This window comes from Entelurus aequoreus, linkage group LG07 (assembly GCF_033978785.1).
Source record: "Entelurus aequoreus isolate RoL-2023_Sb linkage group LG07, RoL_Eaeq_v1.1, whole genome shotgun sequence".
NCBI classification, from domain to species: Eukaryota; Metazoa; Chordata; class Actinopteri; order Syngnathiformes; family Syngnathidae; genus Entelurus; species Entelurus aequoreus.
The window spans coordinates 4224429-4251547 of NC_084737.1; the positions used below are offsets into that span (position 1 = coordinate 4224429).

Sequence of the window (27119 nt, forward strand, 5' to 3'; positions counted from 1 at the left end):
TCTATTGTGCTCAAGCTGTACTTTAATTTTAATGCAAAGGCACACAACTTGTTATCTTCCACTGCAAGTTAAGAGTTGCCTCGCCGCAGATGTTTCTGTCATTCAGCCTTCTAACAGCCAAGGACGAACCAGCACCAGCATAATGTGTGACCCCTCCCTTTAGAAGCAGCCTCAGCCATGTAACTAGGCAACTCCTGAATAAATAGAGGAGCGCGTGTGCTGTTCATCAGAGTGTAGGGTGAAACTGTAACTGAGTGTGCAGCTCCATGCGTGCTCCTCATGAGCAAAATTGAACTCCATCTCTGCCTGATTCCTTGCTTCTTGTTCTGTTTAATAGATAAATCGGTGCTTAAACCTGACAATTCTATTCATCCATAACTTACCATTTTGTGTGCAACCCTGAAGAACTGGCAAACATCACGGACTATGTTCCCAAAGTTTTCATAATGACGCACGCTGGGTCTCACCCACGATGGAAGCTGCAGTTGTGCGTCTCTACTTTTAAACCTGTGGAAAGATCACATTCCATTTACAACTCATCCTCCACCCGCCGTCTACCTTTTCCCACCTTTTACGGGGCGTCGTAAGTGGCGACCCATCAATGTTTGTCTAATCTTGAAGGGGTTTGTGGTGAAAATGAAATGTTGTACTGTGCATACCATACCAATTACTCTATGATTGTTTAACTCCTGGTGTTTTCCGTAATAAAAAGGAAATCATGAAAACAGAAAGGGCACGATCACGGTACATTAGATATGAATTCCAAAGCGTATAAAGTGTGGAGGTGGGCCTCCCATGCAAGGCACAGAAAGTTGGGAACATTTCAAACGTGCTGAGCTAACTGCAGTTAAGTTTAAAGGCATAATCAACTGATATTTACTTCCTACAGTAACACAACATTTAGGGCTCGATTTTCAGATTAATCGTGTTTCTTATTTGGGACGATTCTTCATCAATTAAAAAAAAAAAAATTAAAATTTTTTATTCATTTATTTATTTTTATTCCAATCTGTCCTGTGCAGCCACTCAGACAAATCACATAGTAGATGTAGATGATCTATATCTGCTGAACACATTGACTTTAGAAAAGAGAAGTGTTGGATACTTTCTTGTTGTCTTATTTGTATTTGACTTTATTAAATGTTTGGTAGAATTAGATTTAAAAAATAAAAAATCAGTTTTCTCTGTAGTAAAGAAATTGATCAGAGCTGTGTATCTATTTCATGGAGGAATGTAGTTCATCATAGAACCGGCATCCAATGTTATTAAAAAGTATAGATTTTGAATCGAGAATTGATTCTGAATCAAATTGTTACCAAGAATCGAATCTACAACAAAATATGCTTCAGAAAATCTCTTTTTCGTGACCATGCACACTATTTCTTTTTCTCAAGCCGATACAATTAACTTACCGATAAGTTACTTTTATCTGTCATTTTTTTATGTTTAGATTTAACTGTAGATTTGTGCACACCTTTCTTTGCGTTTCAGGTTTCATGTTTCCCCCCCTCCTGGTGCATTGTATGCAGAACATTTGGTGACACAAAATGTAAGAGTGAAGAAGGCCCACATGATTGACAGCGTGGTCATTTACACTCTGAGCTCAGTGGAAGTTTACCACAAGTATGACAAGTTGATTTGCTCACCCTAACCCACCTACAGCACAGTACGGGTAATCTCGCCTCATTACAGCATTTCCCCCCCAAATCTGAGCTATTTTTGAATGTTATAGATTCATGGTATGACATCATAACTCCTCATATCGGCCCGATATTTCTTGTGCAGGCCTAGCCCTAACTGTATTACAGATGGTTCTCTGAGGGGAAGCTGGCAACACTTTTAAAAGACTATTTCAGGAACATGGTTTCCAAAGAGACAGAGTGCAAAAAGGGTGACACTGTAACTTGACCTCTGGTCACACAGGAAGATGGCGCCATAGTCGTCCTTGTGGCGAATGACTCTGCCGATAGCCTGGTTCACAGCTCTGAAAGCCTGCTCTCGGTACCACTCCCGCCCTGAAAGGAACTGCAAAAGGCAGACAACACATGTCAAAACAATGCTAGTCCTCGCACTAATGACCAGTTCTATCGTTAAGCAACAGTGCCACAAAGCTCTCAGAATGCTAAAATATAACACAAACAATGTGAATGTGTCATTAGAGGAGCTGGGATCAAATTTGTTGGCCACTGCAAATTGTAGTTAAGCAACTTAATATGGTTAGGCAAAAAGTGCTTTCCATGGGAATTAACAGGAATATATGGGGAATTAATAGGAATAAACATTGAATGCAACATGCTAGATCTTGCAGCATGATTATTAGCCAAAACAACCTGATTTCATGCAAATTCAGTTGAATTCAACCCTGCACTGTGCATTCCTCCATCACATGCACAGATAATTCCCAGCATGCAACACACTACATCAGGGCTATTGAGGCCACACTAGTATTTGACTTCATCCAGTCAGGTAAGTGTTGATGATATTACTGGGGTAAATATATTTGATCTATGGTATTTAAGTGTAATAGAGGTGTAATTGCTTGTTACTGTATGACTGTAGACTACTCCAGCAGACTAGCTGTTCATGTACTTGTTCAATGATTTTGGGGCCAATATCTCTAGCTAGCTAGGTTTATGTATCACCACAGTCTCATAATGAACTAAAATATGTCTCCGTTAGCCGTGATGCTCATTTTCTCATTGTTAAATCCCATTCATTTATGCTAACAACGTTAGCGATCCGAATGTACCTTTTTTGTGATGTGTAAAGTTCAACTAAATGAAAAGGTGTAGTTTCCTCTGCCTTCTGTTCTGCTAGCCATTCTGTTGTCATACAAGAATGTAGCTTATAGTTTGATTTAGCATGTTCATTTATTCATCTAGCCTATTTCTATTCATTTGTCCATCAGTCAAATATTGTTAAAGACTACTCCAATTGTTTAGCTGACTATTTATATCTGTGTGTGGCATTGCATTAGTCTTTTACACGCTTCTCATCTTATTCTACACAATAAGATGGACGCTGGCCAACTCTGAATAATCCAAAAATGGTCAAAATTTCCAAACTTCCCGAGCTTAACTTCCCGTGGTAAATTTCCGGAAAGTTTCCGGAAATTTACCGGAAACTTTCCACCTCTACTTATGTACACTAAAAAGTATTGGATTTCATTGCAGACAACATAAATTAGTTTATGTACCTTTTTGATATATGAGACAGGGATTAAAGGCCTACTGAAATTTGTTTTTTTTATTTAAACGGGGATAGCAGATCTATTCTATGTGTCATACTTGATCATTTCGCGATATTGCCATATTTTTGCTGAAAGGATTTAGTATAGAACAACGACGATAAAGATTGCAACTTTTGGTATCTGATAAAAAAAAGGCTTGCCCCTACCGGAAGTAGCGTGACGTAGTCAGTTGAACATATACGCAAAGTTCCCTATTGTTTACAATGATGGCCGCATGAAGTGAGAGAGATTCGGACCGAGAAAGCGACAATTTCCCCATTAATTTGAGCGAGGATGAAAGATTTGTGGATGAGTAAAGTGCAAGTGAAGGACTAGTGGGGAGTTGAAGCTATTCAGATAGGGAAGATGCTGTGAGAGCCGGGGGTGACCTGATATTCAGCTGGGAATGACTACAACAGTAAATAAACACAAGACATATATATACTCTATTAGCCACAACACAACCAGGCTTATATTTAATATGCCACAAATTAATCCTGCATAAAAACACCTGCGTGTTTGTTATGCTAGCTCCTAGCTCCTATGCTAGCTCCTAGCTCCATAGAACACGCCAATACAATTCAAACACCTGATCAACACACACAATCACTCAGCCCAAAAGACCGTTCACCTAACCCAAGGTTCATAAAGCTTATATATTTTTAAAAAGTTACGTACATACGCAAAAAAAAGTTGCGCACATACGGTCAAGCGATCAAATGTTTAGAAGCCAAAGCTGCATACTCACAGTAGCACGTCTGCGTCTTTGTCATCCAAATCAAAGTAATCCTGGTAAGAGTCTGTGTTGTCCCAGTTCTCTACAGGCGTCTGTGTATCGAAGTCAAAAGTCCTCCTGGTTAGAGTCTCTGTTATCCGAGTTCTTCCATCTTGACTGCATCTTTCGGGAATGTAAACAAAAAAGCGCCGGCTGTGTACTCTTGTGGCTGACTACGTTCGAAAAATACGTCCATTTCGCACCGACAACTTTCTTCTTTGCTTGCTCAGCTTCCTTCTCCATAATGCAATGAACATGATTGCAACAGATTCACGAACACAGATGTCCAGAATACTGTGGAATTATGAAATGAAAACAGAGCTTTTTCGTATTGGCTTCAATGTGGAAGGCATACCCGTGTTCGCCGGGCTACGTCACGCGCATACGTCATCCTCAGAGGCGTTTCGAACCGGAAGTTTAGCGGCAAATTTAAAATGTCACTTTATAAGTTAACCCGGCCGTATTGGCATGTGTTATAATGTTAAGATTTCATCATTGATATATAAACTATCAGACTGCGTGGTCGCTAGTAGTGGCTTTCAGTAGGCCATTAAGCTATGCTATTGGTACTGTGCCAGAAATGAACATGTTCCATTTTGCCGTGATGGTGTATGGGTGTCAAACTCAAGGCCCAGGGGCCGCAACATTTTATTTGGCCCTTGAAAACCTGGAAATAAAATGTGTCAATAAGGTACTTTAGCTTTTATTACTTCCGTAAATTCCGGACTATAAGCCGCCAATTTTTTCCATGCACCTTATATAAGACTTTTTGGAATTTATGGATTTTTCTTCGCTGACGACCATAATAATAAGATGATAAAAACCAAGAAAAAACCAAGCAAATACACTGAGGTGTTTTATTGTTTGTGCTATGGTGCCATCTTTCAGACGAGTTCACCCACTGCAGTTGCTGCAGTGTCCTTCCAAATACTGGTATTGTTTTTTGTTTGTTTTTCCAACCGGAGTGCCGTTCAGTCTTTGAGCCATCCATAGCATCTTTACTCGTAAGGATTCTTCATCCATCACTGCGAGCAACGTTTGTACGTTTTACAATATAACTAAAACAATTCTTACTTACTAAAGCGTCCCATGTGTGATGTCTGTAGGAGTGTTTTCAATGCATATTTGTACGTGCTATCGTGATGTAATGACACTAGCATTAGCTAATATGCTAACAGGTCTACGAGTGTCTGTGTTATATTACTAACTAACAATGACATTATTTTGAATTGTTTCACTTTCACAAATTCCTCAGTAAATTCATCAAAACATCACCGTGGAGTTATTGAGTCTGTTTAGCTGACTGGAGAACTAGCTTCCGCAGCTAGTGGGTCCATGACCATGACTTCTGTTTTGTTTGATCAGCCGTTTTACTGCAATGTTACAGACACCGTTTGGAAACAATTAAGATATGTAAATAAACATTTACAGAATGTTTCCGTGTAAATAACTCATTTCGCAATGTATATATCTGTGGCTTATAGTCCGGTGCGGCTCATATATGGGGGGAAACATTTCCCCTAAAGTTTAGTGGGTGCGTCTTATATACCGGTGCGCTCTATAGTCCGGGAAATATGATAAATGTATTCATTCTTTCCATCTTGACGGGAAAAAAATACATGTACTCTACGGCAGTGGTTCTCAACCTTTTTTCAGTGATGTACCCCCTGTGAACGTTTTTTTAATTCAAGTACCCCCTAATCAGAGCAAAGCATATTTGGTTGAAAAAAAGAGATAAAGAAGTAAAATACAGCACTATGTCATCAGTTTCTGATTTATTAAATTATAACAGTGCAAAATATTGCTAATTTGTAGTGGTCTTTCTTGAACTATTTGGAAAAAGGATATAAAAATAACTAAAAACTTGTTGAAAAATAAACAAGTGATTCAATTATAAATAAAGATTTCTACACATAGAAGTAATCATCAACTTAAAGTGCCCTCTTTGGGGATTGTAATAGAGATCCATCTGGATTCATCAACTTCATTCTAAACATTTCTTCACACAAAAATAAATCTTTAACATCAATATTTATGGAACATGTCCACAAAAAAATCTAGATGTCAACATTGAATATTGCATTGTTGCATTTCTTTTCACAGTTCTTTTTGACAGACATTTTAGTGAGGGTCAAACCATCATGGCATGGGGGAAACTCTGGGTTTATGGTAATGAATGGAATAGCCTACTTGATTTGATGTTCAGTTTATGAACTTACATTCATATTTTGTTGAAGTATTATTCAATGAATATATTTATAAAGGATTTTTGAATTGTTGCTATTTTTAGAATATTTAAAGAAAATCTCACGTACCCCTTGGCATACCTTCAAGTACCCCCATTTGAGAACCACTGCTCTACGGTATCATATATTTTTAAAACAAATATATTTAGCCTTTACACCATATTTCCATTAAAAGAGAAACACATACTTTTTACCTGTTTGACTTATTACTTTAAAGCAAGTTATCCATCAAATTGTACACTGTAAAAAACGACAATAGATTTTAGGGTATAATTGTGAAATTTTACTGTAAACAGAAAAAACAGTACCACGGTTTATTGACAATAAAATTCTGACAACTAAGCTGCCAGTTTTTTACTGTAGAAAAACTCTGGTACCATTTTGCCATTTACAGTAATACACAGTAAAATCTACAGTTGTTTTAACGGTAAAAAACTGGCAGCTCATTTGCCAAAACCGTAAAAAAGTTTTCCATTTATAGTAATAAAACAGTACATTTTAGAGTAAGATTCTGGCAAATGAGCAGCCAGTTTACCCATAAAAAACAGCGGTACTGTTTTTCCCATAACAGTCACATGTTGTAAAAACCACCGTAAATTTATACTGTAAAATCTACAGATTTTTTTTACGTTGTATGTAAAAGAATGTAATAATCAAATGCATAGGCAATTGTGTAATAAGATAATTGACTGTGAGGGCAAACATAACTGCGATGAAAAGGAGTTAGACATCCTTGCTGTAGGCTACTCATCTCACCTTCATGCCGGGAATTTTCTTTTGGTTCATTTCATCTAAGAACTGCATCTTCAGGAGGACCCGAGGATCCAGCTTTGGTGGAAAGGGGAGTCCGGTGATGATAACACCACGGCCAAACGTGTTTGCAAAATCCAAACCCTCGCTAGCCTGCAACAGAAAGAAAAGTTCAGAGCTGCTGAGAGTAGGAAGCATGTGTTCTAGTTCTAGTTCTAGTTCTATGTGGACATTCACCTTTCCTCGACAAACTGCTGCAAAGATTCCGCCTCTGGATTTTGAGTCATTTACTGCGTCGTAGTAACCTCCAATAGTCTAAAAATACAGAATAATAAGTCACTTATGTTGATACAGTATCTCCTTTAAAGCGGGGTTCTTAACTTTGTTGATCTCGGGGCCAAACTTTTCCTCTTCTCAAATATTAACACTGAGTTAGTCATCTTGCTCTTGCTTTTACTCACATATCTATTTTACTTACAGTTTACAACCTTGTCAAATGATATGAAAGCATGTGTTAATCACAAATATTAATAATTATCTAACACATAAACCTTAGGCTGATTAGAAAAATAGACACTAACCTAATATACGTACAGCATAAGAAGGGTCTCATAAATAATTGACGGAAAGTACATTTACATACGATTACATTGTACCGGTATTAAAATAAACAAAACTAAATTAATAGAGAATATGTTTCTTAACTAAACTGTCAATAAAATTAAAGTGCGAATGAAAATACAGATTTACCACTTTAGTCATATTTTTTGCGCTTAGGTAACTACCCTTTTTGTCTGTTTGACATTTTCCCCTTTCCAAATCCCTTCACTGGCTTCCTGTTCCACTCAGGATTGAATACAAAGTCTCCCTACTAACTCACCAGTGCCTCCATGGAAATGCCCCCCTCTACCTCAAAGAACTGCTCACCCCCAAATCCTCCGCTCCGGACAGGCTAACCTCCTCCAACCTCCGAGGACAAAGCTCCGGACTATGAGAGACCGGGCTTTCTGCTCCGCCGCTCCCAGTCTGTGGAACGCTCTCCCTGACCACCTGAGGGCATTACAGACTGTGGATGCTTTTAAAAAAGGCTTAAAAACCCTTCTTTTTAAAAAGCCTTTTTTTAGATATATGCATACTAGTTTTAGCTATTAGGCTGTTCTAGTTTTTATTTTTATTTATTTTTATTATTTTTTTAATACATTGTAGCACTTTGAGGTTGTTTGCTCAATGTAAAGTGCTTTTTACAAATAAAATGTATTATTATTATTATTATCATTACTGCTACAAGTGGTAGAGACACTGATATTTTTGGTGGCCATCTACAATAATGTATGGTTGGGAAACACTGCTTTAGAGGGTGCAGTTTGTAACGGAGAGGCGGCCGCATTGGTTGAACCAGGAAGAGGGCGGGTTTTAATTAGCGCTCCAACTTTGAATAATCAAAAAATGGTAAAAATTTCCAAACTTCCCGAGCTTAACTTCCCGTGGTAAATTTCCGGAAGGTTTCCGGAAACTTTCCACCCCTTTGCAACCCTAGTCAGATGTCAAATGTAATCATTTACCTCAGTAAAGGTTCCCTTCCCTTTGGGTTCGACAAATATTGGCTTCACACTCTCAATGCGACTTGCATGTCCATTGTCCTGTTGGGAATGATCACACATTTACAGCAGAGATCAGATCAACTCAAATGAAACATTTGTTAAAAGTGTAGTAGAATTTCTGACCTTTGACCTATATTGCTTGTCTAATAAGAATGTACGCTCATTTAATTTCTCTTCTATTCTGTGCCAGTGGGACAAAAGTGAATATTAAGTCGTGCCAACCTGTCTACAGAATGTGTTGACTGTCTAAAGGATTCGAGTTGTTATGGAACAGATAGGGAAAACAAAAAGACATTGACGCATTAGATAACAAACAATGACGCACAAGAGACATATAAAAAATGGCAGAAGACCGGAACTCGACAGTGATTTTGGCTTGTGTGTGTCTTGTTTGCTCCGGAGTAACATGTGGTCTGTCTGCACGGCCAACTTCATTCAACCTGCACTTCTGATAATGGGTAAATAAATTTGTTGTACTAAACTACTTTTGTTGCCTGTTTAAGCTTCGGACAATCCACTACAAAAGAATAGGAGTGTCCCGATCCCATATTTATATACACTACCGTTCAAAAGTTTGGGGTCACATGTAAATGTCCTTATTTTTGAAGGAAAAGCACTGTACTTTTCAATGAAGATAACTTTAAACTAGTCTTAACTTGAAAGAAATACACTCTATACATTGCTAATGTGGTAAATGACTATTGTAGCTGCAAATGTCTGCTTTTTGGTGCAATATCTACATAGGTGTATAGAGGCCCATTTCCAGCAACTATCACTCCAGTGTTCTAATGGTACAATGTGTTTGCTCATTGGCTCAGAAGGCTAATTGATGATTAGAAAACCCTTGTGCAATCATGTTCACACATCTGAAAACACTTTAGCTCCTTACAGAAGCTACAAAACTGACCTTCCTTTGAGCAGATTGAGTTTCTGGAGCATCACATTTGTGGGCTCAATTAAACGCTCAAAATGGCCAGAAAAAGAGAACTTTCATCTGAAACTCCACAGTCTATTCTTGTTCTTAGAAATGAAGGCTATTCCACTAAATTGTTTGGGTGACCCCAAACTTTTGAACGGTAGCTTAGATCCGATATCAGCAAAAAACTGGTATAGGATTAATTGCACTTGATCAAACCTTTTCTAACAGTACACACTATCAAATAATATTAGTGATTTGTGCTGATATCAAATTGGGTCCAAATAGGTATCTGCCAAACCTCAAGGCATCAGAAATGAAAAGGTTGTTTTGGGACACTCCTAGCAACGTTTACAAATATAATACTGTTGATTATGAATCAACTTCATTGTCACTCACTCTCCAGAACTCCAGAGTTTTTTCCATCAAAAAGAAGGAGGGAAAGAACACCAGAAGTCCATGTGGTATGATGCGGCTCAGGTTCACTGAGGGAATAACAACAAAAATGTTGGACTTCCAACATACTTTAGTCTAATAGTTCCTACGGCGTTTGAACTTACCTACTGTGTTTCCTAACGATGATAGGTTTTCAGGAACAAATCTTTCACAAAGAACATTTTTTTTAAATCAATTTTAGCAAATTCAAGCTTTTATCGATATCATTCTGTGTTGTATTGCAAAATTTAAAGGGGAACTGCAATTTTTGGGGGGAATTTTGCCTATCATTCACAGTCCATAGCTATGTAAGACAGGAACACATATGTATTTCTTTTTTTTAATGCATTGTAATTGCTAATGTAAGGCAAGTAGGAAGTGGCTAACAATGCACTATTCCGCCCTTCAGGCCTCCACCCAAAAAACATCTTAACACTGTGAATAATACTCCATCTACATCTCCTGACCTGAATATTAGCAATATTGTTATTATAAGCACTAATGCAAAAAAAACTATTTTAGTGGCGCCGTGATCCCAGATCGCCAACTAGCTTATGCTGCTATATTGACATATTGAGCTGCTGCATCGCCTCTGAGTTGGTGAAAGTTCATCCGAGATTATAAATCATGCCTCTCACCTGGATAAAGCGGGATCTGTTTAGCTCACAGCTTCTAAAACTTGTGGATCCTCCTCCTTATATTCAGGCTCAAAAACATAATGTTCTGGATCATCATTTGTTTTAAAGTAGTCTTTGTTGTCTCTCATGAAGTCTGCATGATTAGTAGTAGTGTTGTTGTTGAAGGTAAAAGCAAACTTTGTGCTGCATCTGTGAAAATAATGCCAATGCTTAAAATGAGCAAAGTACGTAAATATTACATATTATGAAAGTGCCCGTTACTACATTACATATATAAACAATGATGGAGTTTTTTTAGAGCGCTTTATTGGTGGAATTCAGCGATTCCTATTGGTTTGATTATTAGCTGACTTTTGCTAGTGTTTATTTACGAGTGAGAATGAATAAAAAAAATAGAAACATATGTGAAAATGGGAGCCATTACCTCCCTGCTTCACACTCAGCATCAATGGTTGGAATTGGGGGTTAAATCACCAAAAATTATTCCCGGGCGCGGCTACTGCTGCTGCCCACTGCTCCCCTCACCTCCCAGGGGGTGAACAAGGGGATGGGTCAAATGCAGAGGACATATTTCGCCACACCTAGTGTGTGTGTGACAATCATTGCTACTTTAACTTTTTCTTGTCTTACATAAGGATTGTGAATTATAGACACATTTTTAAAAAATGCAGTTCCCCTTTCAAAGTTATTGATCCATACAGGATGAAATGGTGTCGCATCACAATGCATGGAATGACGGATGAAGCAGCACACCACAAATACACACACTGACCTTCTGTCAAATGCCGAACTTAACGGTACCTCATCTGGGCCTCGTTCAATGACGCTAACAAAGATTTGGTCCCGCTCGATCACATGGCCGTTTTCCAAAGACACTGGGAATTTTCTACACACAAAGTAAGGACAAACATTGTCACCATCAACACTTCTGACACAGTTGTTCAAGTCTTAGCACAAAAGCATTTTAACACCGCTCCAACAATGAATACACTGTGTTGTCACGGATATGAGAAAAGTCAATTATAGGGGTGCACAAAAAAACTGATCCATTTTCAAAAATTACTAAATAAAAAATAATTAAAAATATATATACAGTATATATATTTTTATAAGAATTCATTTTTAAAAATACGTTTTTAGACCACTTCTAACCAGCAACCTGTTTTGAAAAAAGTGTCATTATATTAATTATACCAATTAATACATTGCGAGAATTTTGTTGAATGGCAAATTGAATGTGAATGTGAAGTTTCCCAGCCCTACTAAACTCTACACATGATAGTGTGATCGTACATTCTCATCTCTGAAGTAAAGGAGCTGAGAGGAGAGAGGGTACCGCTGGTCAGAATGATGCAGTGAACACCTTGATTCACCAGGTCCTGCATGCTGAAGCCCGGAGAAAAACACCAGTAACTCAGAATGTTTCCTGAAAGGTACATAAAAACAACACGAAGGCTTATAAGTGGAGTTATATTTCAAAGCATGAGAATTTACATTCACTGTACAAACACACACACTACTTTTTTTCGGTGTTTGCTTTTCATCCATCTTCCGCTTGTATTCATGGTGTATCTCCTTATGATTCTTGAAGAGGTGGGAGATCAAATTGCTCGTATTAAAGGAAGACGTCTTGGTTCCTCCTCGCATAACAAACTTTTTGCAGTCATTGCAAATTGCCAGTTTTTTATCCGTCAGACAAACTTTAAAATAATCTCAAACCATAGACATGGTGTCGTTAGTCAGTCACCGAGCTCGCTTGTTAGCCACAGCTACAGCACCGGCAACAACACACTCTTGTTGATGTTATGCTCCGCTCGCTGCGGTTTGATGAGGTCATCAAGCGTCGCCAGTAAACCTCCCGTGCTGCAGTTGTCAACTCCTGTGTTGTGTGTGGGAGAGGGGAGAGGGGAGGGGCTGCTGATTGGGAGACGCAACTGCTCTGTACTGCTCCCTACGTCCGTGTTTTACCGGATATGTACCGCTCCGTACAGCAGCGTTTTAGACTTAGACTTAGACAAACTTTAATGATCCACAAGGGAAATTTTAAAAAGTCATTAATTTTACTTTTTGAAACCGATAGCGATAATTTCCAATATTACATTTGAAAGCATTTATCGGCCGATAATATCAGCAGGCCGATATTATCGGACATCTCTAGTATAAATGTATTGAAATTGCTGACTTTGTGATGTCTTTTGTATTTGTAGTTGTGTTGTTTTTGGTTGTTTAACTTTCAAAACTGATTGAATACATGTAGCGCTGAATTTTAACAGCATAGGGCGATAAAGCTACTCCTTGGGTGTAATTTTGTTAAACCACATTTGTGCAATGTTTGCTGTGTGTATTTACGCTAAACCTTTTTTATTTATGTAACATACACAATAGACGTTGTGTAAAACACAGAATGTACGTTGTGCTTTTGTAATGTTTATGTATTCAGTCTTACAAACCTAAATAAAGGAAGACATATAAAGAAATAAAACTGAGGGAGAAAAATTATTCAAAAGAAGGAACAACAATCCTCAACAACAGTTAGCTTTTGTTTTCATGCTGTTAACTATCTGTCTAGCTGCACACGCTGGAAACGAGCAGCGAGGGCAAGATAATGAATGTATTGACAGTGCCGTGTGAAGGCTGGTGTATTTACTTTCTAAATAAGTCAATATATCCCGCGAAGGCGCTTTCTAAAGAAACATCCACATTTTGAAGTCCGGTCCTTAAGGCCTCAGAAACTACGGCCCTCTTCATTATGAACTTCAATGGTCCTGCTCTACAGTCAGCCTTCAACATAGCAACCCAAGTTATTTTACAGATATCATTAATCAAGCAGTAGCTTGATTAATGAATGGGGACGGCGTGGCGCGGTTGAGAGAGTGGCCGTGCCAGCAACCTGAGGGTTCCTGGTTCGATCCCCACTTTCTACCAACCAGCAAGACATTTCACCCTTGCTCCTGATGGGTGGTGGTTAGCGCCTTGCATCGCCATCAGTGTGTGAATGTGTGTGTGAATGAGTGAATGTGGAAATAGTGTCAAAGCGCTTTGAGTATCTTGAAGGTAGAAAAGTGCTATACAAGTATTTACCATTTAGCTTTATCTCATTTACATTTGTACTTGGAGGCATTGATGGATTGCAACCTTTTCTTTTTCAAACCATTGCCAACACATTCATTCAAGCTTTTGATTTATGATAAGAAACATTATACTAGCACCTGTGCTAAGATCAAAAGCGAGCGATTTTGGAACCACCTTTAAAAGAAGTATTTTGAAAACAATGTCAATTTAAATGATTTGTCCAATTATTGCAGCTCCGCCCCTCAACCCACATTTACCTGTTTTCTTTGTAGAAGATGAAGCCCACAGGTCAGCGCTCTTTTGTTTTTTTTGAAAGCTGGTGTCTTGGTGGATGTGAACCTGTGGCCAATGCAGAAATATATTACGCCACGCACTAAATATCAGGGGTGCACGACAAATGATAAAGTAAACATTCAAATGATCAGATTAATTCATGATGATGTTATACGGATAACTCGGATGAGTGATGAAAAAAGAAAGCGAGATGACCCGTGCTGTGCCGTAGGTGGGTCAAGGTGGGCAAATCAAGCACCCCTGTCGTAAACGCCCCCTGAGCTCATTGTGAACAAACATGGCGTCGATCGTGTGGGACATCACCTGTGCCATTTACGCCAATTGCTCTGCAAACTTTCAGCAAGGATGCAAAAAAACCAACAAAAAAAACATTGTGCTTCAACACATCAAACCTTATCAGCCACCTGAAACGCCGGCATCGCTATGACAGTGTTTTTTCAAAGCCTACGGAGACGCCTGCACAGCTAAAGAAGCTTCCCCCCAAAATCGGTGCACAAAATACAGTTAAATCTAAAAGTAAAAGACAATAGCTAAGAATAGGGTTGCAAAATTCTGGGAATATTCAAAGTTGGAAACTTTCCTTGGGAATTAACAGGAATATATAGGAATTAACGGGAAATGAATGGGAATAAACATTGAATGCAACATGCTAGATCTTGCATGATTATTAGCTAAAACAACCTGATTTCATGCAAATTCAGTAGAATTTCAACCCTGCACTGTGCATTCCTCCATCACATGTGCAGTGCATTCCTCCATCACATTCACAGATAATTCCCAGCATGCAACACACTACAGCAGGGCTATTGAGGCCACACTAGTATTTGACTTCATCCAGTCAGGTAAGTGTTGATGGGGTAAATATATTTGATCTATGGTATTTAAGTGTAATAATTGCTTGTTACTGTATGACTGTAGACTACTCCAGCAGACTAGCTGTTCCTGTACTTGTTCAATGATTTTGGGGCCAATATCTCTAGCTAGCTAGGTTTATGTACCACCACAGTCTCATAATGAACCCAAAATATTTCTCCGTTAGCCGTGATGCTCATTTTCTCTATGTTAAATCCCATTCATTTATGCTAACAACGTTAGCGATCAGAATTTACCTTTTTTGTGATGTGTAAAGTTCAACTAAATCAAAAGGTGTAGTTTCCTCTGCTAGCCATTCTGTTGTCATACAAGAATGTAGCTTATAGTTTGATTTAGCATGTTCATTTATTCATCTAGCCTATTTCTATTCATTTGTCCATCAGTCAAATATTTTTAAAGACTACTCCAATTGTTTAGCTGACTATTTATATCTGTGTGTGGCATTGCATTAGTCTTTTACAAGCTTCTCATCTTATTCTACACAATAAGATGGGCGGTGACCAACTTTGAATAATCAAAAAATGGTCAAAATTTCCAAACTTCCCAAGCTAAATTTCTGGAAAGTTTCCGGAAATTTACCGGAAAATTTCCACCCCTTTGCAACCCTAGCTACAAATAAGACATTGATTATCAGTAAAGAGGTGAGGAAGACCATTGACCACTTCTTTGAAAATCAATGGAATGAAGTAAATCATTGATCTGATGAGCGTGATGAAACACTTACCTTAAAAGAAGCAGTATTATCTTCCAATTTCTTTTGCCGGTCTAACTTTGATGATGGCACGTTGCCAGGGAACACCAGCTGTAAGACCAAAAAAGAGCTTGTTAAATTTAAATATATGGACAAATGCTGTGTCAGTTTCTGCAAAATGAGTATAAAATGCTTTCGGCAAGACTCTTATTGATTGTCAGCAAAGGGCTTTTGGATGAATTCTGTTGGTTGAAGTCACTGTTTTTGTTCTTGTGAATGTATTCAACATGTCAGCATTTATGTGCTAGATGTGTCTTAAGTTACACAAATTGGAAGTGTGAGCTGAAAAAATTTAAACTTGGGCAAAATAGGGCTGGGTGATGCAGCTGAAAACTGTAACATGATAGTGAAGTGTTTTATATCACTTGATATAAATAATTATTGATATGTTTTATGACATGTTGAAAGTAAGGACCAGTAGGAAAAAACAATGGATTGGTTAGCGCAAAATACAAGAGTTTTATTCGGGAAAAATGGGAAATGTTGGCAGTTATGCCTATATACAGTCAATGATGTTCCAATTCTGCATGTTTCTACCGGTTATAATCGTCCCGTGACACATAGGCGCCAATCGATTGAACTTTCAATTTTAATGATCATTTTTAAATGATCAATCTTGTGGTTAAAGTTAAAGTTAAAGTACCAATGATTGTCACACACACTAGGTGTGGCGAAATTAGTGCCAAGCAGGGAGGTAATGAGTCCCATTTGTATAGTCTTTGGTATGACTCGGCCAGGGTTTGAACTCACAACCTACCCATCTCAGGGCGGACACTCTAACCACTAGGCCACTGAGTAGGTGTTCTTGTTAATTATATGCCGAGTTTGATTCGTTTAACGCATTAAAAAGGACACAAATCATTTTGTCTACAATTAACAAAGCCTAACCAAGATTTCATTATGCCCACTAATGAACTAATGACACAAGCACCTTGACTTGGAACACACTGCACACAGGAGACTTATTCAACAGCCACACTAAGGGTGGCAGTATGAACACTGTCATAAACATGTGCCGTATAGTGAAACCACACTAAACAACGACGACAAACACATGTTGGGAGAATATTTGCACCGCAACACAACAAACACTACACAACAAATTCCCAGAATTCCCTGCAGCACCAACTCTTCCGGGACGCTACAATATAAACAAACGCCATTGGTGGATCTACACCTAACATCCACTGTAATGATACCACGTACAATAGCGTATCTAGTCGATACTACTATGATTACATCGATATTTTTTAACGTCACAAAATCTTCTTTTGTTTTTAAAAAATTCATATTATGTTTATAAAGTCAGTAAATATGTGCCTGGACACATGAGGACTTTGAATATGACAAATGTATGATCCTGTAACTACTTGGTATCGGACCCATACCTAAATGTGTGGTATCATCCAAAACTAATGTAAAGTATCAAAGAAGAGAAGAATAAGTGATTATTACATTTTAACAGAAGTGTAGATAGAACATGTTAAAACAGAATATAAGCAGCTTTAACAGTAAATGAACAAGTAGATTAATAATTTTTTTTTTTACAGTTTGTCGCTCATAATGTGTACAAAATAATAGGTGTATAAATGACACAATATGTTGCTGCATACGACTAATTAGGAGTCTTTGTTTGTTTACTTACTACTAAAAGACAAGTTGTCTAGTATGTTCACTATTTTATTTAAGGACTAAATGACAATAATAAACATATATTTCATGTACCATAAGATTTTTTATTCAAATAAAGCCAATAATGACATTTTTGGTGGTCCCCTTTATTTAGAAAAGTACCGAAAAGTATCAAAATACTTTTGGTACCGGTACCAAAATATTGGTATCGGGACACCACTAATACTAATACTAATGAAATAAACATTGATTGATTGATTGAATACACACACTGGCAGAAATGTAGATGTGCGCCTATGCCTTGACATACACTACCTGTATCATATCCGAGAGCTTCTGCAATCCACTTGTGTTGTGAAATATCCCAGGTTCTGTGAAAGACATTTCTTTTATTTACATTCCCATCAACACAAAGTGAAGGTTTGTCTAGGTGCACTTGATGGATGACTGGAGGATTTGTCAAAATAAAATGTTTTCTTCCATATTGTTTTTGATGAGGTTGTGCATGTTATCCTGCTGCCTGCGAGCAGAAAAGTTGAACATTTATCTGGGATTGTTTTAGAACAACCACCTTACATCTTACCTCACACACAGGGTGGGTATAAAAGAACCAACATACTAAAACATATACTGATGTTGTAATGACATCAAATCCAAGCCACAGAATCATATTGAACAAAACAGGCAGACAACAACACTCACGTCCTGCTAGTGATCCAATGATCTGCTCCAGCGTCTCAAACACAGCAGCCTTGTTGTCGTAGTTCAAACTGGCTCTCTCTAATAGCTCATATATGAAGCTGAGATAAAGATAATAAACACAAATGGAGTTATTATTTTTTACAGCACTGTGATTCTAGTCTATTCTTTAGAGGGGACCTTTTATGCTTGTCCTCAGTTTGCCTGGTTGCAATGTTGGATACTCCTGTTAAACCATGCAAAGCCTCAAATAAAAAGATTTATACACTTGTCTAATTTAAAAGATATATGTATTTTAAAGTGAGGTCACATTGACATCAATGCATGCCGGACTCACTTGTACGAGCATGCCCATTTAAATGTGAAGTGAAGTGAATTATATTTATATAGCGCTTTTCTCTAGTGACTCAAAGTGCTTTTACATAGTGAAAGCCAATATCTAAGTTACATTTAAAGCAGTGCGGGTAGCACTGGGAGCAGGTGGGTAAAGTGTCTTGCCCAAGGACACAGCGGCAGTGACTAGGATGGCGGAAGCGGGGATCGAACTTGGAACCCTCAAGTTGCTGGCACGGCCACTCTACCACCCGAGGTATACCGCCCAAAGGCTGGAGGCCTTGCTGTGCCTGGTAAGTTCTATCACTGTGCGCTGCCATGCTACACTGTTAGCACGTTGAGCATTGGCCCCAAGAAAATGTTTGTTTGGGTGTGAGGGAAAGTTGACTTGATTAAAGAGGCAAAATGAGGAAGCCCTTTGGAAGTCCCCAGGAGCTGCAACCATTAAATCAATGAATTCAATTAGAAAGACGCTTCGATTTATATCCATTAACCGTTTTAGTGTAACTAATAAACATTTATAATATCCGGACCTCATAAAAGAAGGTAGAACAAGTTGAACAGAGGTAAAAGATAGTAAAAGAAGGTAAAGGGTAAATAGAAGGTCAAATACAGTATAAGTAATAGTTTAAAAAAGGTCAATAGAAGGCAAGATAAGTTAGAAAAACAGGTACACAAAAGGTAAAACAAGTTAATTAGATTGTAAAAGAAGGTTAAGGGAAAATACAAGGTAAAATAATGTAAATAAAAGGTAAAGGAAGGTAAATCAAGTTAAATAGAAGGTAAAAAAAAGTGTAGAAGCAGGTAAAAAGTAAATTTAAGGTAAATACAGGTTTAAAAAGTATATAGAGGGTAAAAGAAGGTAAATATAAGCTAAAAGAATGTAAAAGAAAGTCAACAAAAAAGTTATGGTTAAAAAAGATAAATAGAAGCTAAAAGAAGATAAATAGAAGGTAAATTGAAGCTGAAAGAAGACAAATACAAGATAAATAGAAGATAAAAGAAGGTAAAATAACATAAATAGAAGCTAAAAGAAGATTAAAAAAATGGTAAAAAAAGGTAGATAGAAAGTAGATAAACCAACGTGGAAAGAAGGAGGGAATTACTGTGGAGTTAAAAAAAAAAAAGAGTAGTTGCTAGGAGTGCATTAATGAAAATCGAAGGTAAATAAAAAGGTTAAAAAAATAAGTAGAAAGTCAGAGAAAGTAAATAAAAGCTAAAAGAAGGTAAAAAAAAAAAAAAAGCTAAAAGAAAGATAAATAGAAGCTAAAAGGTACAAGATAAAAGGTAAAATGAGTTTAAAGAAAATAGATGGTGAATTTAATTTATCAGAGGATAAATAGAAGCTAAAAGAACATACATGAAGCTAAATGATCAAAGAAGATACATATATGGTAAATAAAGGGTATAAGAAGGTACGAAAAGATGAAGAGAAGGTAAATTCAAGCTAAAAGAAGATATATAGAAGCTAAAATGAGATAAATACAAGGTAAAGAGATCATAAATAGAAGATAAATGGAAGCTAAAATAAGGTAAATAGAAAGTAAAAAAAGGCAAGTAGAAGATAAAAGAACATGAATACAATCTAACAGAAGATAAATATATGGTAAAAGGTAAACGAAGGTACATAAAAGATAAATATGAGGTGCATGGAAGCTAAAAGAAGATACATAGAAGGTAAAAAAAAGGTGAACAAAAGGTAAAATTGGGTAAACGGATGTAATGAAAGTTATTTATTAACTTTCTACTTCAAAATTTCTCCTTAAAATCCGCAATGAGGCTATAAAATGTGTTTTATTCAATTTATCAATTAATCAAACAAACTAATCGATATATTAGCCAATGACTGAATAATCAATAGCTGCAGCCCAATGACCAACACAGCTGAGTGGGATTGGTAGAGTTCAATCAAAAAGGTGGAATTAACTACACACTGTTTTCCCAAGATGCCCAAAATACCAGAAACTGACCAACCCTTCAGGGCGGGAAATCCAAAAATGTAATACAAAAAAAGTATAAGAGGTTTCACTTTATTGTTTGTCTGGATTCTTCAGAGTTTGCACTGGCTCACTGTTCATTTTACAATTGATCTTAAAACCTTGCTGTTTGTTTTGAAAGCTTTACATGGACTGGCACCTCAGTATATCTCAGACCTCATCCAAATGTACACTCCTGCGTGTTCTGAGGTCCGAGAGCCAGCTCCAGCTCGTGGTGCCCAGGACCAGACTTAAAACCAGGGGAGACAGGGCCTGCTCTGTGGTCGGCCCTAAACTCTGGAACATTCTGCCCCTCCATGTTCAAACTGCTTCCACAGTGGACTGTTTTAAGTCTCGTCTTAAGAGCCACTTTTATTCTTTGGCTTTTGACACTACGTGAGTTGTGTGGTCTTCTGTTGTCCTCTGTGTTTTTTTTTAATACATTTTGATGTCTATTTTACTGTTTTAATTGGTTTTAAAATCGTTTTTAATCATATTTATTTTTTATATTGTTTTTGTATTGGTTTTCTATTCATTTATTCTTTGTTTTTATTCAGTCATTGGTGTAGCATAATATTGTTTTTAATATTGTTTTTAACATGGCTGTGCAGCACTTTGGGAACCTTCTTGTTGTGTAAATGTGCTATATAAATCAAGTGGATTGGTTTCCCAGAGGACAACACCTTCATTCAGTAAGTCTGCTCAACTAATCGTCACATGTGTCAAATCAACCAAACTTTCACTCACATTCCAGGTTTTGTTATTCCTTTGTCAGCTGCAACCTGGAATGCATCAAGAGCAGCTTCCAGCTTCAGACAAATCTCTGGAAATAATAACACATTCATTTTGGAATTTGCTAAGCAAATTGGAGGATTAGTCTGAATACTCACCTTTGATTTTTGCAACATTTTCTATGTTTGGTTTTAAACCTGAAAAAAACCCAATGTAGTTGTTAGAATAATTATGTATAAATTATCACACAACTCTTATGCTTAAAGGCCGTCACTCTAGTTATTATCTATTGTGCTCAAGCTGTTCTTTTTCTGTTTCGTGCAAGGGCACACAACCTGCTATCTTCCACTGCAAGTTAGGAGTGGCCTCGCCGCAGATGTTTTCTGTCTTTCAGCCTGCTAACAGCCAAGGACAACCAGCACCTCAAGGAAGATAAGGCGACAGCAGGCAGACAAAGCAGAGACAGGGCGCAATCACCAGGCCCCCAGCACATTACATTCTGAATAATCACGTATTGTGCGTACTGAGCTGCTCACATAATGTGTGACCCCTCCCTTTAGAAGCAGCCTCAGCCATGTAACTAGGGAGCTCCCAAACTGAATAGAGGAGCACATGGGCTGTTCCTCAGAGCATAAGGTGAGACTGTAACTGAGTGTGCAGCTCCATGCATTCTCCTCATGAGCAAAATTGAACTCTGTCTCTGCCTGATTCCTTGCTTCTGGTTCTGTTTAATAGACAGTTCGGTGCTTAAACCTGACAATAGTCATTTATGTACGGTACAATAAATAAGATGCAATGTCTTTAAACTGTAAATGGTAAGACAAGACATGAGGCACTTTTACCTTGAACAGAAGACTCTCCCAGACTGGCTTCTGTAGCCTGCTCAGCTAGCAACCTGGTCAAGGCACTAATAGCTGAGGCTAAATCATACGGCATCAGTTCGAACGACGTTGACTGCTCACAGGTCTTCTCCTGCAAACAACACTCAACTCAATACAAACATTTGTCATCCATAGAAAGACTGAAGTGGTCAAACATTCTCGTGTTTTCACCTTCTGAACTAAATGACTTTCTGTTCATATTTGTCCCTTTCACCTCAGAAGACTGCAGGGAGAACTATGTGAGGTGTAACACCACGGAGAAGTAAAATAAACAATTCATTGACTATTTATCCTCTTTCAAAATACCATTTCTGGGGAATGTTACGACCAGTGTTTTATGCTGCCAAATACGATCATCCAGGAGGGAGATCGACCGATACATGTGTTAGCTGAAAATGCTTGAATGTATTTATGCTCAGTGCTTTTGGCAGTGTAAGAATATCAACACAACATTTAAATGACATCATTATTCTCTTTTTCTTACATACAATGGTTTCAGCAAAACTATTATCAATTATAGACAATAACAAAATTCAAAAATTGTCATCTACTACTCCGAGAGTTCTCTAATTCTTTATACCAAGTACCACCTCCAAAAACACTTGGCTCTCCAAGTACCACCTTAATGACAACATTAAATACAGTAGTGTAGTAGTACTAAGTATTCATTAAGTACCACCATAATGACAACATTAAATACAGTAGTGTAGTAGACCTAAGTATTCATTAAGTACCACCATAATGACAACATTAAATACAGTAGTGTAGTAGACCTAAGTATTCATTAAGTACCACCATCATGACAACATTAATATACAGTAGTGTAGTAGACCTAAGTATTCATTAAGTACCACCATAATGACAACATTAAATACAGTAGTGTAGTAGACCTAAGTATTCATTAAGTACCACCATCATGACAACATTAAATACAGTAGTGTAGTAGTACTAAGTATTCATTAAGTACCACCATCATGACAACATTAAATACAGTAGTGTAGTAGACCTAAGTATTCATTAAGTACCACCATCATGACAACATTAAATACAGTAGTGTAGTAGACCTAAGTATTCATTAAGTACCACCATCATGACAACATTAAATACAGTAGCTTAGTAGTACTAAGTATTCATTAAGTACCACCATAATGACAACATTAAATACAGTAGTGTAGTAGACCTAAGTATTCATTAAGTACCACCACCATGACAACATTAAATACAGTAGTGTAGTAGACCTAAGTATTCATTAAGTACCACCATAATGACAACATTAAATACAGTAGTGTAGTAGACCTAAGTATTCATTAAGTACCACCATAATGACAACATTAAATACAGTAGTGTATTAAGTACCACCATAATGACAACATTAAATACAGTAGTGTAGTAGTACTAAGTATTCATTAAGTACCACCATAATGACAACATTAAATACAGTAGTGTATTAAGTACCACCATAATGACAACATTAAATACAGTAGTGTAGTAGACCTAAGTATTCATTAAGTACCACCATAATGACAACATTAAATACAGTAGTGTATTAAGTACCACCATAATGACAACATTAAATACAGTAGTGTAGTAGACCTAAGTATTCATTAAGTACCACCATCATGACAACATTAAATACAGTAGTGTAGTAGACCTAAGTATTCATTAAGTACCACCATCATGACAACATTAAATACAGTAGTGTAGTAGACCTAAGTATTCATTAAGTACCACCATCATGACAACATTAAATACAGTAGTGTAGTAGACCTAAGTATTCATTAAGTACCATCATCATGACAACATTAAATACAGTAGTGTAGTAGTACTAAGTATTCATTAAGTACCACCATAATGACAACATTAAATACAGTAGTGTAGTAGACCTAAGTATTCATTAAGTACCACCATCATAATAACATTAAATACAGTAGTGTAGTAGTACTAAGTATTCATTAAGTACCACCATAATGACAACATTAAATACAGTAGTGTAGTAGACCTAAGTATTCATTAAGTACCACCATAATGACAACATTAAATACAGTAGTGTAGTAGACCTAAGTATTCATTAAGTACCACCATAATGACAACATTAAATACAGTAGTGTAGTAGACCTAAGTATTCATTAAGTACCACCATCATGACAACATTAAATACAGTAGTGTAGTAGACCTAAGTATTCATTAAGTACCACCATCATGACAACATTAAATACAGTAGTGTAGTAGACCTAAGTATTCATTAAGTACCACCATCATAATAACATTAAATACAGTAGTGTAGTAGTACTAAGTATTCATTAAGTACCACCATAATGACAACATTAAATACAGTAGTGTAGTAGACCTAAGTATTCATTAAGTACCACCATCATAATAACATTAAATACAGTAGTGTAGTAGTACTAAGTATTCATTAAGTACCACCATAATGACAACATTAAATACAGTAGTGTAGTAGACCTAAGTATTCATTAAGTACCACCATAATGACAACATTAAATACAGTAGTGTAGTAGACCTAAGTATTCATTAAGTACCACCACCATGACAACATTAAATACAGTAGTGTAGTAGACCTAAGTATTCATTAAGTACCACCACCATGACAACATTAAATACAGTAGTGTAGTAGACCTAAGTATTCATTAAGTACCACCACCATGACAACATTAAATACAGTAGTGTAGTAGACCTAAGTATTCATTAAGTACCACCATAATGACAACATTAAATACAGTAGTGTAGTAGACCTAAGTATTCATTAAGTACCACCACCATGACAACATTAAATACAGTAGTGTAGTAGACCTAAGTATTCATTAAGTACCACCATCATGACAACATTAAATACAGTAGTGTAGTAGACCTAAGTATTCATTAAGTACCACCATAATGACAACATTAAATACAGTAGTGTAGTAGACCTAAGTATTCATTAAGTACCACCACCATGACAACATTAAATACAGTAGTGTAGTAGACCTAAGTATTCATTAAGTACCACCATAATGACAACATTAAATACAGTAGTGTAGTAGACCTAAGTATTCATTAAGTACCACCATAATGACAACATTAAATACAGTAGTGTAGTAGTACTAAGTATTCATTAAGTACCACCATAATGACAACATTAAATACAGTAGTGTAGTAGACCTAAGTATTCATTAAGTACCACCATAATGACAACATTAAATACAGTAGTGTAGTAGTACTAAGTATTCATTAAGTACCACCATGATGACCAACATTAAATACAGTAGTGTAGTAGACCTAAGTATTCATTAAGTACCACCATAATGACATTATAATACAATAGTGTAGTAGACCTAAGTACTCATTACAAACAAGGAAAAGGTTTATTTAACAAGTACATTTAATATTGTTGGCCACTGTATCATTACACACAATGCACAACCATCAACAATGTTACACATATTTACAGACTTTTTTGGCATACCACTAGATGGAGCCAGTACCTCAGTTTGAGAATCACTATAAGATTCTTTCAATTCCTTTCCTTTTTTTACCCTCAAAGTCCACGTGTGTCCAGGAACTTATTACTTGAGTTTGTAAGTAATAACAAAAAACGACAAAAAAAGGATTGGGAAAGTAAAAGTATCAATCGATTTGCTTTAGTATCGGTCATATACGGATACCTTTCTTGGTATCGGTAACAGCGATTTATAGATCAATCCAATCAACTGATTGCAATAATGTAAATTTGTTTGAACTATTAAATGAACCAAAAATATGACTTATCTTATCTTTGTGCAAATATTGGACACAGTGTGTTGTCAAGCTTATGAGATGTGATGCAAGTGTAAGCCACTGTCACACTATTGTTCTTTTTTATAAATGTCTAATGATAATGTCAATGAGGGATTTATTGGAATTGTAACTAATATTGATACTGTTGTTGATAATATTATTTATTTTTGTTTCACTTTTGGTTTATTCTGTGTGGTGTTTGTGTCTCCTCTCAATTGCTCTGTTTATTGCACTTCTGAGTGTTGCTGGGTCAGGTTTGCTTTTGGAATTGGATTGCATTGTTATGGTATTGCTGTGTATTGTTATGTTGGGTTGATTAATTAAAAAAAATAAAAAAAATAAAAAATGTAAAATAAAATAAAAATAGATTTTTGAAAAATGAGAATCGATTCTGAATCGCACAAGGTGAGAACAGCGATTCGAATTCGAATCGATTTTTTCCCAGACCCCTAATAATTAGTCTCGTTTTCAGTGGTTATGACACTTGATAATAAAACTTTTAAGAAATGCAGTTTCTTTTCGGCAATAGAGGTTATAATAATTATTATTAGGGTAGTGTGTTTGGATATAAACAGTACAGTTAGCTGCTGACAGTCGGGGGACCAAAAATAAATAATGTCAACCAGTGTGGCTCGCCATATCAGAGGTTTATGTACATGTAGCACATTGTTGTGTTGATCTTCTTTAGACAGCATACCAAAGAAAGCACCTTTATTGTTAGCATAATAAAACGTTGGCAACTAAATCATTGAGAGTGTGGCAAACTTACTAAATTATGAGCCTCGTCAAAGATGACAACAGATCCAGCCAGTTCGATTTGATGAGCTCTTCGACTCTGTGGAAAGCAGAATAACAATTTGGTTAAATAATTAGTTAAATATATTTGGAAATTTCATGAATCAAAATGAATACAACTACCGTATTTTTCGGACTATAAGTGGCAGTTTTTTTCATAGTTTGGCCGGGGGTGCGACTTATACTCAGGAGCGACTTATGTGTGAAATGATGAACACATTAGCGTAAAATATCCAATAATATTATTGATGTCATTGACGTAAGAGACTAGACGTATAAGATTTCATGGGATTTAGCGATTAGGAGTGACAGTAAACGTATAGCATGTTCTATATGTTATAGTTATTTGAATGACTCTTACCATAATATGTGAGGTTAACATACCAGTTGGTTATTTATGCCTCATATAACGTACACTTATTCAGCCTGTTGTTCACTATTCTTTAGACATTTTAAATTGCCTTTCAAATGTCTATTCTTGCTGTTGGCTTTTAGCAAATACATTTCCCCCAAAAAATGCAACTTACACTCCAGTGCGACTTATATATGTTTTTTTCCTTCTTTAAAAATGAAGATTTGTAAATAAACATTTACAGAATGTAATTTTTAGTTGTTGTTTCGGCTTATATAGCAGTGCGCTCTATAGTCTGGAAAATACAGTACCGGTAGTTACTTTTGACAGCCCTAGTTTATATATGTCACCATTACATGTTAAGT

At 36.7% G+C, this 27119-nt stretch overlaps 1 protein-coding gene across 3 annotated transcripts in view; it reads right to left on the reverse strand.

The window, feature by feature from the left end:
* rtel1 (regulator of telomere elongation helicase 1) overlaps positions 1–27119 on the reverse strand; it is a 58309-nt gene that overhangs the window by 14839 nt on the left and 16351 nt on the right. For all 3 annotated transcript variants that reach the window (XM_062052417.1, XM_062052416.1, XM_062052415.1), the window contains exons 8-24: positions 26377–26442; positions 21795–21924; positions 21111–21149; positions 20968–21043; positions 17915–18012; positions 17528–17583; positions 15554–15631; positions 13920–14001; positions 11884–12016; positions 11363–11476; positions 10078–10118; positions 9917–10002; positions 8563–8640; positions 7238–7315; positions 7007–7153; positions 1910–2025; positions 384–507 (exon numbers count right to left, since the gene is read on the reverse strand). In XM_062052417.1, the coding sequence (XP_061908401.1) occupies positions 384–507; positions 1910–2025; positions 7007–7153; positions 7238–7315; positions 8563–8640; positions 9917–10002; positions 10078–10118; positions 11363–11476; positions 11884–12016; positions 13920–14001; positions 15554–15631; positions 17528–17583; positions 17915–18012; positions 20968–21043; positions 21111–21149; positions 21795–21924; positions 26377–26442 (1542 nt within the window). The remainder of the gene's footprint in view (positions 1–383; positions 508–1909; positions 2026–7006; positions 7154–7237; positions 7316–8562; positions 8641–9916; positions 10003–10077; positions 10119–11362; positions 11477–11883; positions 12017–13919; positions 14002–15553; positions 15632–17527; positions 17584–17914; positions 18013–20967; positions 21044–21110; positions 21150–21794; positions 21925–26376; positions 26443–27119) is intronic.